We start from the raw sequence: 18,171 nt of genomic DNA, 5'->3' as shown, positions 1-18,171 counted from the left end.
GATGGAGACTCCACAACTTATCTGGGCACTCTGTTCCAGTGTTTGACTCCTCATAGAGCAAAAAAAAGCTTTTTCTTAAACAGAATTTCATGTTTCAGGTTGGTCTGCCTGTTGGCAAAGATGCCTTCACCCTCGAAATAATGTGAATTAAAAGTTGGACTACACCTTTTGTCACCACAAATTAAACTAAGATGCATGCTATGGTTCAGCTGGCTGGCTTTTTCTGGCTTCTTAGTAATCCTTAGGTCCATATGAATTTCTAAGGAGACAGAATTATTCTGATTATTCATCATTTTTTGGAGGGAGGAGTTGTTCTTTCCGTGTGCCAGAAGTGAAATACCATGTGCCAAACACTTTACATTACAGATATTTTTATGTTGAAAATGTCTATTTGGAGTGGGAATAGTCTCGTGCAAGAAATTCTGCAATGTGCACTTTGATTTATTCTGCTTAATTACTGTCTCAGCTACTTCATGATTGCTCAAGCTACTGCAGTGAATATTCAGGAGAAGTTTTTCATTTTAAAGCACTTATATCTGTCAGGAGGAAGTATGTTGAGGTGGGGAACATAACCGTACAATCACTTAGATTTACAATAACCAAAGCAGATAAAATTTTTTCAGGATGTACAGGCACCATGCAGTTCTATCAGGAGAGGAGGTGGGTTAAAAGCAGAGTTTTACCCCAGTATTCCCACTACCCAAAGGAAGAAAATATTGAGGAATTTATTCTGCAATTTATTCTGCAATGACTCAGTTGCATCTTCCCTAGGATCACTTTGCTCCTGGCCCTCTGTCAAATTAAGAGAGGTCTGAAACTCTTTTGCCATTAGTAAAGAGAAACTCCTTTCCTCCTGGTCTGTGCATGATAGTTTAAACACTTAGGGGACAAAAATAGAGCTGCCTTGTTCCTTTTTGCATTTGTGAGCACGAAGATGCTCTCCCTCACCTTTTCACCTTCTTACCCAAGCAAATAAGTTGTATTTGAGCCTCAAATCTTTAGAGACATATCAATCTTTGTAGCTCTTGCTTTACTCTTGCACCAAGTGTTAAATGCAAGTGGCAGTTCCATTCCAGCAGCTCTCAGAGAGGTACAGGGCATGTTCTGGAACTGAGGGGAAAGTGTCCTTTGTGATATATGTAGAATGAAAAGGAGGAAAAGAAAAGCAAAGTCTGATTCTTGAGTAAATGCAGAGCAGCAGATTGTATTCTGGGATATCCTGGAAGGTTGAGAGAATATATACATTAGCAACCAAAAAGTTCATACTCACCACTCCTAGATAAATTTGTGCCATTGCTTTCAGATTTTCCTTAGAAAACAAAGTTATCAAGGAGTGGGGAGGAGGGAGCTGTTGTTTGTTTGGGTTTCTGTTTTGTTTTGTTTTCCATTTTGCTGGCAGATTGTTGGAAAATATCTTCAGACATTCTTTTTAAAGTCTGAAAATTCAACCATGTAAAACAGACAAGAGAAGGCATAGAAGAAACAGGGAATATGTTCAGTGCATGTGTTGCTGATTAGAACTCTTCAGAGTTGTGTGTGTGTGGTAGGTGACTAGTTAACGAGGCAGATGGTTTACAACCTTCTTATACGATTTACAACCTTTCTTATTTCTGTGGGGAAAAAATCTGAAAAGGGAGAAATATCTTTAAAGACTTTCATTGGCCTAGACACAGTCTGGAATCTCACATTTTATTAAGAGGCCATGAGGACTAGAATACATATTTCATGTGTACTTTGTGTTCAGAAACAATTTAGGAGGCCTTGGGCCATTTGCAGAATTTAACTGTAATTGCAGTTATAGGGCATGTAATTCATGCTGCAGATCCTCAGAGCAATTCTCAGCAAATGAGACCTATTACAAGTAAGTTTTGCATAGCTGTAGAAAAGATGGGTTTACAACTCTCCATCCTAAATTGTATACTTAAAAGTTGTAAAACAGGTTGAGTTTAAGACTAGTCACTTTCATAGTCTGAAAATCTCATTCCTTGAGAGATAATCAGAGATATTTTCGGGGTGTTTCAATGACCCCGATGTGGGGTATGTATACATATATATATGGAACACATACACAGACATCACAGGGTTTTGAACTTATATATGTCTCAGCTTTAAAAACCATTTTTAAAAAAATCTATTCCCCCTCCCCCTGCTGTTTTAACTCAGGACACGTTACACTGACCACAAAACTTTTTTATAGGTGACTTATCTGTTTCTGTATTGTACATAAATCTATTAAGAAAACAAGTCTTCATTCTCAAAAGACTTAATTTCATTACAAAATAGTAATTATTCAGGTACATATATTACTACTTTCACTTCAGTGAGCAAGGTGTAATATCATCTTCTTTGCAAATTTTTTTTTTAATTATTTTTGCAATGAATGACTTTTAAATTATGATCACTTTTTTCTGACTATTCAAAAGGAGGAAAAGATATCAGTAAATAAAATATATGATTAAATTTATGGAATTAAAGGAAAAAAGAAAACTCTCAGGTTCCACGATATTATGTCCTTAAATACTACACACTTGCAGAGGAAGAGATATTAACCCTTGCTGAAGAGGGTGAAAAGTTTCTTGGTGACTTAAATAGTTGGCATTATTTAAGTTCCAGGGGTTCCTGAAAAATATTTCAAATATTCTCTTTATTATTACAGGTATGCTTTTGTTCATAATGATATATGAGCGTATCACTGTCTCATGAGCCTTGTTGGAATTTGCTGCGGGAAATAAAAACTATTCCAGGAAAAAACAGTCACCTCAAAAAAAGCTGGAAGTGAGTGGTGACCAAGCTGTAAATTCGATGCTACATCTTGTTCTGTAAGAACTACATATGACCACTCACTTTAGCTGAATCAATAGACATATTTCAAATTTGATGGCAAAATAAAAATGACAGTTTTCCCATTTGTGTGACAACTCTAGAGTAGTAACAGTAGAAAGCCAGCGAATAAACTATTTTTACACAATTATGAAATAGCTATTTTTGAGTCAGAATATTTTACTTCATTATAAGTGTTCTGTAACTTTTCAGCAGTAGTATTAATAAATGAGACAATAGTTTAAGTAATTCACTTTCAGAGTTCTTCTGCTGAAACTTGGTCTATTAGAAGCAGCTGAAAAAAGACATGTCTGTTGGAATTTTTTTTCCCCATTCTGAATTTTAAGAGACAGACCCAAATACAGGTATCTAAAAAGAAATACTTATTTATTTAGGGATGTGCTCCCATCAACCACCAAAATGGAAGAGGAGAAAGAACCCTTCTTTTGGCTTTGTGTGTCTGTTTCCTCATACCTTTTTTCTTCATAGTGGAAGAATAAGCAGACCAAAATGTGGTAAAGGATTTTTATCTCATAAGCATACCCCTGTTTAAAGGTCTTTCTTATTCATAAAAACATTAATAGTAATGTATAATATTGCTTCTTTTCTCTTTCTGTTCAAAGCTGAATTTTCTCTCAAGGCATAATACTAAAATTATGATAATCATACCGTTGATTCTGTGTAAAATTGGCCCCTTTAAAAAATGTTCTGTAATAATGTTTACAGTGTATAGCTGGTATGTGTGTTAAGTACACCTTCTTATTGAATCAGTTAATCAGTTACAGAAATAAAAAAGCAGCTAGAGGCTAGCCTGGATCCACCATACAGCTAACAGTTATGTGAATTGTTGGCTGTTGTAGGCAGAAAGAATGTGTCATACCACCAACAGAACTCCTGCAGCCTCTTGCCCATGGTAGTGCTTTTATTCTGTCATTAATACCAAAGATGACTTTTATCAGTTTTCTCTTTATTGGCAACTGCTGGTGCAATGTCTCCTGAATAATAACAGAAAATTTGCTAAAGATTTTTAAAAGCCTAGAAAAAAAATCATACCAACTTTCCATATAATCTGGTTTTAGAGGGTTGTTTTGTGTTCATTCAGAGTTGCTTTCCCCAGTTGTCTTCTTCAGAATTTCCTTGGTGGTTTGGTTTTTTTGAGGACTGCCTATGAAATGTGTTTTGTGTCAGTGATACTGGATATTATTTAGTACCAGTGTGTTTCCTGTAGACATCATTGTATTTATTTTATTGCACATGGGTTACTCGTGGAGGCCTATGAAAAGATCACACTTTCTGTTGTGGTATTCCTAATCTTATGATGCAATTGATGAGGGTTTCTCAAGATGTATTAAAAGGACAAAAAATTCTTGATTGCACTTCTCACAGGAAGCCTTTTATAGATAGAGCTGTAAGACGAATAAATTCTTTAATAAATCATTCACTGAACCCAGGTTCAAAAAGGAGCACTTCAGTACTTGAAAGATATTCCAGGTAAAAGCATCTCTCTGTGTGATTGGGCTGAGTGGTTGTGACAGCCTAAAGATATACACAGCAAAGGTAATGGGGGAGGTTTATTCTCCTGCCTGATTTCAGAATAGAGTAGCAGGAGAGATCACACAGGTAGCACAATATGCCACTCTGTGTTTCGAGCAGGGAAGGGTCCAACCTGCATTAAAAGTCACAGCGTTAACATGGTTACTATGCATTTTCACAGTGCTCCTTTCACCGTGCGTATGGAGCAGCATCATGGATTTCTTCAAGTCTGTCCCTATTTAGATACCTTTTAGCTATGAAGAAAGTCCATTTCTCCTGTTCTACTTTGTTGGTGGTGTTGTTATTGTTCAACAGGAAATCTAGTTCACACATTCAAAATGATGTTATTTCTATGATAAATTTTCTTAGGTGGGAGCTGGCCTTACTTGCTGTTTCATCTCACAATTGACTTTAACTTTGTAAACAATGAAATAAACGAAAAAGTTCTTATCTACTCTACCAGTTTATCTAGTCCTTTGAGTAAAATGCTAGTAGAATAATTTTTTTTTATTATTATTCCTCATACTCGCTCCTGGCTTAGCTCTCAAAATAACTAAGGTGAAGTCATCTCATTATTTTATGGAATTTATTTATAAAAGTGTACACTACATTGTTAAATAAAACTGAAATTTAGAATTTTCACTGAGAACACCCACTATAGGGTCCATGTAAATCTGGAACTCACTATTTTTCTGCAGGACTCTTCCTTGCAAAGTGTTTAAAGATATCTATCTATATCTATATCATCTATATCTATATCTATATCTGTATCTATATCTATACTACCTCTCCTGCTTTTGCCCAGGCAGGGTTACTGCACAGCAGGACTTGAGATGGTCATATTTACACTCTTTGAGGAGGATAGTCATTGTGCCTGAATCAATCTTACCCTAGGCGTAACTGCCCCACCTGCCAAGCAAACAGGACAGTGGTGGCAATCAAGTAGTTGGGGCTGGAATATAACTTTGAGCATGGAGCTAACATGCTTGTGAATATGTAAAAAAGCAGTGAAGCATCATGGTCTTGTCCCTGATGGTGACCCTGTCTTTCCTTGGCTGCTGTACTGCAGAAATACTGCTTAGAGATCCAGGTCTGCAGCCTCACAGCCTTTAGGATAACTCTGTCACTTTGGTTGTTGGTAGAACTACCATCTCTGAATAAAGGTACTCAGGTGTGCATGCGTTCCCAGGCTAAACTCCCAGGCTGCTTTACATCCCTCTCTATTTCATTCACATACTGCCAGTATATTGTGTTCTGGGTTAAATTTGAGAGGTGCAGGTTGCTTTTGTTCACACTCTATGTTTTTGGCAAACATAGGCAAATCTCTCGGATTTTCCTGTGTAATATGAATTAAACGCTAGATCTTAATCTTCTGTTTTGTGTCCATGCACACTTGGATTGAAAACTTTCAGTGGTAATGACCCATGATCAGACGGGAGATATTTCCATACAAGCGAATGTTGGGTGTCTATCACACCAAAGGGAATTGTAGGTAGTGGTTTAATTTAATGCATGTTCTATTAATACATGAATGAGAAAAGTGAAACCAGTTTTTTGAAGGCATACAAATTAATGCTATGAAAAATGAGGAAAAACTACCAAGGCTGAGAGAGTTTTTGTAAATGAAGTGCAAACTTTCTGGCCAGATCAGGTTAGTTTATTTTGGTATTTGGAAAAAAATGCATTTCATGGTCTCTCTCATGCCACAGGTTGTCCTCTATGGAGTGAGCATAGTGCTTCTGGGTCACATCAGGGTTACTCAGTCTTCACTATGAGAGTGGGGAGTTGCTGGAACGTGGCAGTTTAGGTTGAGAAAGGGAAAAGAAAGAGGCCTGTAAATGGTTTTAAAAATAATTTCAAAGTCATATGACAAAATTAGGCTACTATAGCTGAACAATACTCCAGTGGAGAGACTTAATTATTAATTCAAGAGACTTAAATTAACTTTTCCTCAGAGAAAGAGATAAGAACTTTATTCTTACCCAGATTAAGAACACTTAAAATATAGTTTGAGTTTTAAATGGTTTGATGATTAAGAGATTACTTTTTAAAACCCAACATTAATGTAGTTGTGTCTTTTCTGAAATAATGTTTTTTGATCCATCTTTCTTCATTGTAGCTGACATCAATATGTGTTGGAGATGGGAAAGTATCAGGCTTCTCTGTCTGCCTCCTTCGACTTTTGAGTAACCATTTGGCTTTGCAGTATAAAGGTTTTCCCTTCTTTATTTTAGGGTTTTTTTGCCCTTCTCCTTACTGCCAAGTAAAAAAATCCTCAGCTAGGGTGTGCTCTTACATGAATTACACGAAAACTTCTTTACTGAGAAGTTTGGAAAGTTTATCTTCCTACACATTTTGTTATGCATGGTTTTGTGCTGTTAAGCCAAAAATACATCAGTCTTCTAATGTATTATAATACAAATCTTTCTTGCTTTTCTAGGCAGGTTTCAAAATGTAGCTATGTTGCTTGCTGCTAAATTCTGGCTCTGCTAATTAGTTTTGTGTTTTGTTAAATTTTTTCCGCCTTAATTTGTATGCACTGAATTGACTTTAATTAAACCTCCTTGACAGACGGCTTCTTCCTTTATTCCCATAATTTCTTTTTTCTTAATCCTGACACATCACAAAAAGTCTGCTTTCATTTACTCTGGCATAAATTCACTGTAATTCCATCAGAGTGACTGGAATTACTTTGAATTTACTGCTTTATAAGCAAGAACAAAATTTGTTCCCATGATTGACAATTACAGACATCTGAATGGAGGTGAAAACCACAAACCTTTCCAAAATAATGTTCAGTCTTTACTCTTAATGGGTTTCATGTCACCAAGGAATATGTCAAGCCATTGTGCCAGTGGCCATGTGGTGGGAAAAGAAATCTTAACGCATGAATGTAAGAATTGGTTATTATTAATTAACAAGCTCACAAATTAGCATATTCTCACATAATGGAAGCCTAGTACAAGTCAGACTCTTTGTTTTTAAAAGTACACCACAAGAGATTTTTTTTCTTTCTGTAAAATGAGAGAGACAGAGTAGGATCACCTCAAGGATATTTTCAGTGGTTACTTCTAGCCATCCTTCCCTCTGGTCATCAATCTCTACTTTCTGAAACAGTAGAGAGTACATTTTTCTTATCTATGAAATCATATGTTGCAATTAATTGCTTCTGAGTTGTGTGAAGGCATTTGACAATTAAAACTTTACGGTGGTTTTTATTTGCCCTTCAGGAGAGAGGGGGTTTGTTTCTTTACTGAAAAAGATTAAGCAAAAGGAAAGGTGTGCATAATATTTACATTTCTACCAATGTCTGAAATGTCAGTAGTTCAGGTCCCAAAGGTTAAAGTGTTATTTCCTGATCTTTAATGGACTCTCACCTCTGTTCTGCAGAAAAATGGAAAGGAAGAGGAAGAGCAGGATCACATTTTGAGTCGGCACGTAGACGGAGTAGAGCTGTCCTTTATCATATCTCTGGACATCTACAAAGAAGAGAGAAGAACAAATTAAAAATTAATAATGTAGGTGATATTCTTTTCTTCCCCTCACCCCCCCAAAATGTACTCTTTAAAAAGGCACTATATTTTAAAAAAAAATTTAAAAGTGCTGTAAAAGGTCAGTGAGTACTTGAGAAATATCCTGGTCATAGTTTTACAGTAAAAAGGATTAGAATGCTTCTCACTTAAGTACAGTTCTGCCTACTTTGGTATTTGTTATCATATAGCAAGATAGTACATTTAATCATACTGTAAATAGACATTTAATGCCATGAAACCCACACTATAAAATTTCTCAGAACTTAGAATCCACAGGTTCTCAGAATTTTAGGGTCCAATTTGCCTTGTCATCCCAATTACTTTATCTCAATTATTACTATTTGCCAAAAAAAGAATTCAAGATACTGCTCTAGCTGAAACTCTTAATGCTGTTAAGCTCCAAAAGGTCCCCCTTCATTTAGGCAAGTTTTCATATTAATTTCTCCAACTTTGTGCTGTGATATTTATCCTTTCATTTCTTAATTGAAGCAGTGATGTTTCCATCTTCAAATTAATTCTGTGTTCCTCCAGTGACTATAACCAATGAGTAAGTTCACAAAACATGCTGTGAGTGTTGCTAACACTAAATCAAACCATAGACAAACCAAGAATGGTTTCTAAAGAAATATTAATGAGAAAAAATAACTCTCCTGCTCTGTGCAACTATGTTTCAGGAGAAAAGTTAACGCAGAGGATACCTATGAAATCAGTATGTTCATATAAAAAATTGCTAGAATAATATCGGAGCGCCTGTTCCAACTGTGAGAGCCTATAGTTATTGGAAGCAGGGGTCGCAAAAACAGCTTCTCAGAACAGTATTTAGTTTCCTTTTTGCATATTATTAGTTTTAATGAGGCAAAGTCTTTGACAGAGACACAAGAACTAAATGGTCTTTTGTTCTTTTGTGGTTTTTTTTATGGTTAGGGGAGGATGGAAGACAGACAGTGGAAAAAGTAACCAAAGCATACAAAACATGAACACCCTGAAGAGATGATCTGCCACTGGGCATGTTCCTCTTATTGATTACCAAAATTAGGCAGCAGTGCAGAGTCATCCTCATGTAGATTATTATATTAGAAATTAAAAGTAGGAAAACCTTGTTAAAGATTAAGGACATGAAAATACACAACTGGTATATATCTCACAGGACATAGAGTCACTTCCATTGGATTTACATATTAAAAGTTGAAAAAAGGTTAAATGTTGAAAAATTATTAAATATTTTTTAAAAAGTTACAAATGTTTCATGTTGAAAAAGCATAATAATAAAAAACCCCCTGAAAAATATGACCAGGTCTTCCAGGAATATTTTCATTGCATAGTAATATGATAATATTTTTTAGGAACATGACTCTTTAATAGTTTCTGAGGACTTACCTGTACTGTCACAATGCTAGTGCAGATGTTATTTTATCATGTTAAAACATTTATTCTGAGACTAATTTACTACCTTTAGTGCATGGATTTTTTGAGCTATGGATTGGAAATAATATGAGGAATGCTTTCTTTTCTATGATTAAAAATGGGCTGACACTAATAAAAGTGAGAATTCAGCTGCTTAGATTCATGAATAAGAACCAAGAATAGAGAAGGCAATGACATCAGTATTTCAAAAGAAAGACAAAGAGAAAGGCTGTGACAGACAACACAAATGTAATTAAGTCTACAGTTTTGCAGGTTTTGTCTTTTTAATTTCATAGTGAATAACTTCAAGATCAGAAGTAATCTTTGCTGAATGCACAGTATTGTTTTGGGAGGCTCTTTGTTACTGGAACAGCATTAACCAGGAACACAGTATCAGTGAGCAAGGATTTTGTTAGTGAATAATGCAAGACACTTCATGTCCCACATGCTGCTTTTTGGGAGGGTAGGTGTTTGTTGTCAAAGCTATGAAAGATGAAAACTAAGAATTTTTACAGCTTAATACTGAAATCTTGGCTGCATAAAACATTGGTAAGACAAAGATTCAAGACAAAACTTAGTCTAATGACAAATGTAGTCAGTTCTGAAGCCTTACTACAGCAGATATACACTTTGGTTTAGATCAGGAGTACAATTTTAAAGAAAACCAAAAAGTTATTCCTACTAACTGTGCTTTCATTCACAGATGGAACTAAACCAGGAGAGGCGCTCCAACTACTGGAGCTGTTCAGTCCATAGGACCAGGCTAGAGCTAGTCTGAAAGAACCTCCTCACAGCTCTACGTGTAGGATGTTTTTCTTCAACACCATCTATTGCTTTCTATATGTTCCTATTTACAGTACTATTTCCTTGTGTATACGAAGCTCTAACCTATCTGTCCAGTAGGATAACATTGCTCTGCAGTGAAAATTAATTCAACAGAGGAAGAAATAGCTTGCCAGACTCAGTCCCCTCTTTGCTCTATTTAATCTGTAACTTATTAGTCTTCTTCCTGCCTCAACATTCACAAAAGTTATTCCATGAGCAGAACCATCTGTATAAATAAATGTGAGGTCTACGTTAGAAACAAAAGTAGCATTAGGTCTTGCCTGCATATGAGTATGTCATATGTTATTTTGCTTCTTTTACAAAAAACACCAACCACCTAAGGGCTGCGTTGGAAGAAATGCTTTGGTGTAATCAAATTATTGTTTTGTCTCAATTAATTTTTTTCTCTTTTTTTCAGAATGTTTTCGTAGATAAACCAGCATTTCCAGAATACAAAGTTTCAGATGCAAAAAAATCCAAATTCATTTTGTTGCATTTTAGCACTTTTAAAGCTGGCTGGGACTGGCTTATTTTACTGGCAACGTTTTATGTTGCTGTGACTGTACCTTACAATGTTTCCTTTATTGGCCATGATGAGCTGTCGACAACTCGAAGCACAACTGTCAGTGACATTGCAGTGGAAATTCTCTTTATCATTGGTAAGATATGTTTGGGGGTTGTTTGGGATCTTATTTCTGACATTTAGGATTTTCACAGAATGAATAATATTACAGAAGAGGAAATAATCATTCCTTTCATGACTTTAGAGAAAATCAATGTTAGGTGTACGGCTTGATATTTTCTCTGAGCTTTAGAACACCTTTTTTTACTTTAAATTGATTGAAGTAGTTCTGCTGTTGCTCTAAAAGGACTTTGTTCTCAAGGAAGATTGAAACCCATTGTTTCACCCTGTGGATGCCTAAAGCCTTCCCAGTATAGGAATGTGCCCTGGAATTGCTATGGTTTTGTTCACAATCTATGAGGTTATTTTTTTATTTCACAAACAGAAGTGGACCACAATCTGAATAGATTTTTTAAAATATTGATGTAAGATTAAAACTCATACTGCAATAATGCACATGTACAATATCAATATGCTATATGAAAACTGGGATAGAATTTGAGAGGTTGGAGTTTGGTCATCTGATCCATTCTCTAAACTTTTTATTTCCATGATCCATTTAATTCTTATGTCTTTTGAGAATCAAGAAGAAGACAAGGTCATATCTAATAATGGCTTTGTAGCAAAGAAATTTCGGGGGGGGGGGGGGGGGGGGTATTTTTTTTTTTTTCCAATTTATTTCTGAATATGGAAAAGAATCCCCGACTAGAGTCAAACAGATTTTTCCCCAAGCTTTTACTATTATAATACCACTCAGTGCTGTCACACTGATGAACCAGAGCTCAGATCTGTTGCAATTATGCAGGTGGAGAAGCTATTATTTTTAAGAAATAAGCCAAGTGGAGCATGTCTTTCTTGAACATGAAAAGGGCTTGGATGGGTTCTGAGAGAGAAAGAAAATGAAAAAAAGAATCAAATCATTCTCAGGTTTGAAACTTCTTTTCCACTTTAATCTTCTCTATTTTTTCGTGAAAAAATATAGCTTAGCTTAAACATTAAAAGCAGCGTTACAATCTTCTCTAGGAGAACTAAAGAAATCTCAACCATAAAAACTAAGCAATAACTCAGAAGATTTTCTTACAAAAATTTTGAAAAGTTTATTCCATTTCTTTGTCAACTTTGTTGTAGACAGTAAGCCTAGTAGGTGATGTGGCTGATGGAAGAATCAGATGTTATAATGGATAAATATTTGTTTCCTCTTTTGGTCATTGCTTCATCATTAGAGTTAAGGTCTAATTTTCAGTGCTATGCTCACTATTAGATCTTGGTGGAATCCTTCACGTTAATGCAAAAAAATCACATTCAAATATACTCAAGCACTGCAGTAAGAAACTTGCATTCTGCAATGCAAACCATCAAGGATCATCTTGTGTCTTGCATAAAGAGTGAGGTTATGACTCTAGTCAGTCATAAATTAATGTTACATTAAGAATACTAAATCAAATAATCCTACTTTATGTACCTGGGTGACTTTACAAAAAGAGTAGACTCAAAGTTACAATATTTTGATAATGGTGTAGATAACTGGTTTGTGTTATAAAAGTGTTTACTTGAACATAAGCACAAGACAGTACAATCTGTATTTAACTGATTTATGTGCTGTAGTGTTCTATTGAAGCAAGACAGATGATGAACTGCTTACTGTTACTTTTCTGGTTATATATTTTGCTGGAAATATGGGGTTTTATATCAGTAAGTCAAAAGCAAAGGCATCTCTATGATCAATAGAATAGCTGAGTAAAAAAATAAAACCAAGAAGATTTTCTGTAAATTTTACTTCATATTTTCCAGTTAGATTTTTAGGTCTGTAGTCCAGGAAATCAAACTGTGGCTGTAACTAAACACATTCAAAAAATGTGCATGAAGTACTAGAAGAGACTTTGCCTAATCATGTTACAGGTAACCACAAACACTGTACTGTAGAATACTGATATTCCTCCCCCACAGTTTGAATAATGGCTCCATTTTCTCCAGAATAATTTTTTTCTAAAGTTATTATCTGATTTAAATCTGCAGCTCTGAGGAAAGTTTTATGGAGTATTTTCAGGATATTCTCATACTGCATTTAAACCCCTGCAGTGAATTTAAAGAAAATAGTGTGTTTATGATCATCTCTCCAGGGTCCTTTATCCATTAAAATGTTGAATTAATATGTCTCAGAACATGTGTAACTATATTGAAAGTAGTAAGATTGACAGCATACTTAAATTTAAGCATAAGTTTCAGGGTATTTGTTGCACTGTGGCTCTGACAAGCACATCTTTGATGGATGATCTATGTGCTCTGAGAAAAGTCAATGAGAAATGTTAAGAAAAATTCTTCTTATGATGCTGCTGCCTCAGAAAGTCAGTGGGAAGATCTGTCTGATAGAGGGTCTTCAGCTGTATTACAGCTCTGTAGTCACAGATTGAGGTATCACAAAAGTACTCATGGATTGGAGAAATAGAGTCTATCTACTTTGATTTTATTCAGGTTTCTGAGAACATGGAGTAGTATTCCTTTTATGAGCATAGTTTGCATAAACACTTGCTTGGATTTGACAAGGTCTTTGTTCTTAGCTGTGTTATCCAAGACTGGCTACATTCTCCAGCATATGTTGGGACTCTTGGGGATGGTTCTGTGGACAGCCAGGAATTGGACTTGATAATCCTTGCGGGTCCCTTCCAACTCAGTTTATTCTGCTATTCTGTGACATGTGTCAACCTATGCTTAAACATGATAAAAATAGATATGGAAGTGTTCTTCTGACTTGGGGTGCTTACAACTAAGAGTATTGATATGAATTAAATCATTTGTGAGAAAAACATCTAGCTTGGAGTTTAACTGCTTTAGCCTTTAAAGTTCTCTAAAACACGACAGAAGATAAACAGTAATAACAACATATTTTGTGACATCTTTGGGGAAGAGGATGAAGTGAGAACATAATTAGGGCTTCTCATATGAACCTAAATTTTTCATGTGATGTTTCCTGTGAAAACTTGTGTAATGTCGTGTTTAAGTGTACTGTCATATCAGTTTCCCTTTGTTATGTGTCCAAACCTGCTCTAACATCCCCCTGTAAATAAACCTTTTGCTTCCTCTGACCAAAGACAGAGTAAGATTAGTTTAGTTTTAGATTTTTTTTTGTCTTATGTATTCAAAAATCATAAAGATAAAGGTGCAGAGAAAAACCTTTTAGCATTAATGTATTTAAATAAACTCATTAAAAAATATCCTAAGAGGTGTTTCATCTCTTAAGAGATATTACTATATTACCTGCTTTATTGCACTATTTGCTTCAAGTTTTATGCCCCTGTATTTCCATAGACAGCAGCTGGGTCCTTCATTTCTTGATAGGTATGTCTGGGAGCCTGAATATCAATACTTCTAAGAAACATAATGGATCTTGGTTACTTTTCAGTAACATTTTTAAAGTTTTCTTTTTTCTGGAGGAAAAAAGGCAGGAGAATCTCTCACCAAGTTCATTCAATTTAATTAGTAACAACCTTCCGATCGCATAACTTTTACTCTTCCATAACTATCCAGTGTAGTGTTTTTATTGCTGCAGTTGTTTCATTCCAGTTTTCAGATATTGCCCTTTTTTATCTGTTTTGCTTTTTTAAAACTTTATTGAACATCTTGATTGAAGAAAGCAACAATATCTGAAAAATTATCTATACTTTATTGTTTACTCACAGGAATATTTGAATGGGAGGTCTTCAACCGGAGTTGAGATCAGTGCAATGGTTCAGTGAAAATATGCATAGGCTTTCTGGGTAATGATAATGCATAATTTGCTGAATAAAATCCAAAGGGTCTGCGTATTTTGTATCTACGGTGGCCAGGAACAGCTATGGAGAGAAGAGCTCAATTTTCTATTTGTGTATCATCTAGTTTTTAGTGGAAGACAAACACTGCATACTAATGATGGCTATAAAATTATACTCTTTGTAAACAGACTGGAAAGTTGTTTTATGTGATTGCCTGCAATACACTGCTTTGCCACCTGTGGAGAAAAAACACATACCCATCCCTTCCTCCACTCTCCACACACAGTCTCTCATCTGAAGACTTGATCTGTGGCTTACACTTTGAAGAGAGAAAATTTATCATGATTAACACTAAGATTTCCTCTCTTTGTATGCATATTTCTCCCTCTCTCTCTCACTAAATATTATTTTAAAAAGTGTTTTATTGGTAATTTCAGTTTTTTATGCAACATGTTTAAAAGCACAAAAGCTCTGTTTTGTGTGGCACAATACTATAGATTAAGGGGACTTGTGGGGCCATGAGTATCTATCACAAATGTAAATGACTCAAAATCTCTCAAAAACTGTTTTAAATCATATGAAGTCCTTGAGTCTCAGATGTTTAATATGTAGAGATTTAAAAATATGGTATAAACCTTGTAGAAATTCGTATCATCGTTCCTGACTTACATAGTCATTCAAGTATACTATTTTTGTACTGAAAATAATATATGTTGAATGAAATTTGTTGGAATAAGATGAGGAAGTATTAAATGCTATAAATTTCATTAGATGGCTTTAAAATGGAAGGCTTGTTTTCTTTTTTTTTCCATGTTCTTTTTCATTATTATAATGATCATCATTTCCTATCTTTGCAAGTGCGCAGAAGGTCATTTAAAATAATTTCTGTGTCTGGGGGACCTCACATCTAAGAAAACTTGTGCATTTTGAAAGAAAATGGTAGTTTTTTGAATCCTATTTTTGAAAGTGTGCTTTAAGGCTGTAATGTTATAACTATCAGGAAAACACCAAGGCAGTGTTTTGAAATTATCTCTGGGAATTTATTTCTAAGCAACAAATGGTCTCATCTGTGAATGCATATGAGCAAAACGTGAACAGATAGAGTGACGTTGTTGATACACCTAATATTTGAGAGAGAAGGTCATAATAAAATATTCATGGTCTATGGATTACCTAGTAATGTGAAAAAACAGTGCAAAATATTTATGCTGAAAAGCAGTAATAGGTTTCCTAAAGATTCTCCCCCAAAGGATCAAACGGAGGTGTGCAAGACCGCATGTTAAACATTTTTCCAATAACCTTCCTTGCATAAATTGTAGGGATAAGACATGCTTGTCTGCACACAAGATGCTGTTTCCAAGCACAAAAACATCAACCTGGACAAAAAGGAGATGAGCATTAGCCACAAGAAGTGATTATTTCATGGAAATATTTCTGTATCCTCAGGTAGATGCAGATAAGATATGGTAACGGAGGCACCCTGAACATTTTATTTGTATTTCCTCTACTAACTCCTCTTCATTAGAGCTACAATCAGGCAAAATTTGTATTTTTCACTTACTATCCTATAATAAAATGATAATACAATGTTGTTATTTTTCAAAAAGATTAAAGTCTTTTAACTAACAATCTGGGTAATTTCCGAGGAAATTATGTGATGCTTAATAGTTTACCATATATTTTGTGAATTAGCATGTGGTCCTTTTTTCCTTTCTTTTGTATGATTTATGGCTACTGTCTATGTGAATTGCTGCCAAACTGCATAAGGTAAGTTCTGAGAAAAATATTTCAGGTTTTCCCTTGGAACTGGTCAAAATTTGTAGGCAAATGGAGCAGTTATGCCACTGCCCACTGAATATTTTTCTGATTTGATCTTTGCATTGTTTTCTGCAATGTGAACTCTGCTCATGAAATACCAACAACTATGTCTGCTTCACACAGGTTGAATTTAGTGAAAAATTACATCATATGATTGATATTTCTCCACTCTTTGGAGTTGCTTCTTTCTGCCATATATCTGCAGGTTCTATTAAGAAAATTGCCCATGTAGAAACTTTCACACTTCTGCAGTTGCACATACTAGCTTCTTTTCAAAGAAGAGCTAACAGCTCATTTTTCAGAAATATTTCAAGTTCTTTGCTTTTCTTTCAAGACTCCAAAGTCTGTATCTTCCTTTGTAGAAAAGTCAGTAAAATATATTTTAGCTATTCAATATATTCAGGAATTGAGTCTGTTTTCAAAAGATACAGCATAGTTTATAAGAAGGCCTTGCCAGTTTAGTATGTTATTATAATGGCCATGATATTTAATGATTTTCTGGTGTATCAACTACTCTGGGACTGAGATTAACTAATCAGAGTTTAACACCCTCATTGTCAAAGAAAGCAACTTAAAAGGGTGAACCCCAAAGGTTAAGGATCAGAGAAGCAGGTAGAAGAAATAACCCCCTCTCTTGAAATTAGTGTGCTGGTCATTCATGTCTACAGCAGCCAAAATATGGTGTTTGATAGAACATATGATGTTAGTGCGTTATCACTGTCCCTGCCATTCTCCTGGGGGGACTGACTTTTGTTATAAAAATACCCATTCAAAAGATGCCTTCAGATTTCATTTTTTATATATTCATGGATAATTTACCCAAGTAACACAGTGTTTCCACTTGGCTATGACTTCAATATCACATTACTTTCCACTGTAAGAACAAATAGTAAGGAAGAGCAAATCAGCCTGTCAGTTACAGATGGATTTTGGGAGTCAGTTTGGCTATGATCCGTCACACCTGAAAATAGATTTTCTTCCATTAAAATCACTGAAAATGTAGTTTATTTGACAAACTTGAATGAATCAAGACTGAGAACGTACATCATAGCACTGCCTTAGGACAGGGGACCACGCCACTCCTCATGTACTCTACAGTGATAAGCAACTCGGTGTCAAATCATAAATAAACTCTTCTCACTGGAGAAGTTTGACTGGTAAAACAGCTCAGTGTATTCAATGGTGACTTTAACAGAAAAAAGCCTCTGAATTATAGTTATTCCATGCTAGCAGAAATCTCTTATTCAGAAGTCCATCATGTTACATAATATCATGCGTATAGATGGTAAAGATTTTAAGAATTTGCAGCTTTTAACCATGTTCCTGTTGTTCATCTGAATTCTAGTCATCCAGCTAAAGCCACGGAACTTCTAAAAAAGATCTTCTTTCAGTGGAGGTGTAATGTGGCTCTAAAATGTATTTTTCAGACTCTGTGACTGCCCACACAAACTAAATGGGGTTACTTGCACAATATTCTGAAGTGCTAGTGACCAGGAGAAAATGATACTTGGGGTTGCACCCAAAGAAAAATAGGAGGGAGAGGAATATTTGATAGCCATTTTTTAGCTTTTTAAATGTACAGTTGCTTAAGAGCTAATCCTTTTCTATAATTTTCTCTAATGATCATGCTCCTCAATTAGATTCCTTTTTTTTTCTGTTTAAGCAGTAGAAGATAACAAATTCTTCTACTTAATAAAACACCATCCTGGTAGTACAATGATGGGTCTTGATATTCCATTTTAGATATCAAGTCCAGTAGGACCTCGACAGTATATCTTGGGATACTTAATTTCTTTAAATTCTATCTGTATAAAATTCAGTTCATCTTCTTCCTTCTCGCTGTTACCTACATCAACACAATACTCTG

At 35.1% G+C, this 18,171-nt stretch overlaps 1 protein-coding gene across 4 annotated transcripts in view; it reads left to right on the top strand.

The window, feature by feature from the left end:
• Positions 1-18,171, top strand: part of KCNH8 (potassium voltage-gated channel subfamily H member 8) — a 175,552-nt gene that overhangs the window by 77,425 nt on the left and 79,956 nt on the right. For all 4 annotated transcript variants that reach the window (XM_032108392.1, XM_032108385.1, XM_032108376.1 and 1 more), the window contains exons 4-5: positions 7,744-7,871; positions 10,534-10,774. In XM_032108392.1, the coding sequence (XP_031964283.1) occupies positions 7,744-7,871; positions 10,534-10,774 (369 nt within the window). The remainder of the gene's footprint in view (positions 1-7,743; positions 7,872-10,533; positions 10,775-18,171) is intronic.

Source organism: Corvus moneduloides, chromosome 1 (assembly GCF_009650955.1).
Source record: "Corvus moneduloides isolate bCorMon1 chromosome 1, bCorMon1.pri, whole genome shotgun sequence".
Taxonomy (NCBI): domain Eukaryota; kingdom Metazoa; phylum Chordata; class Aves; order Passeriformes; family Corvidae; genus Corvus; species Corvus moneduloides.
The sequence above is the reverse complement of the archived record's forward strand: the minus strand, read 5'-3'. Positions and strand labels throughout refer to the sequence as shown.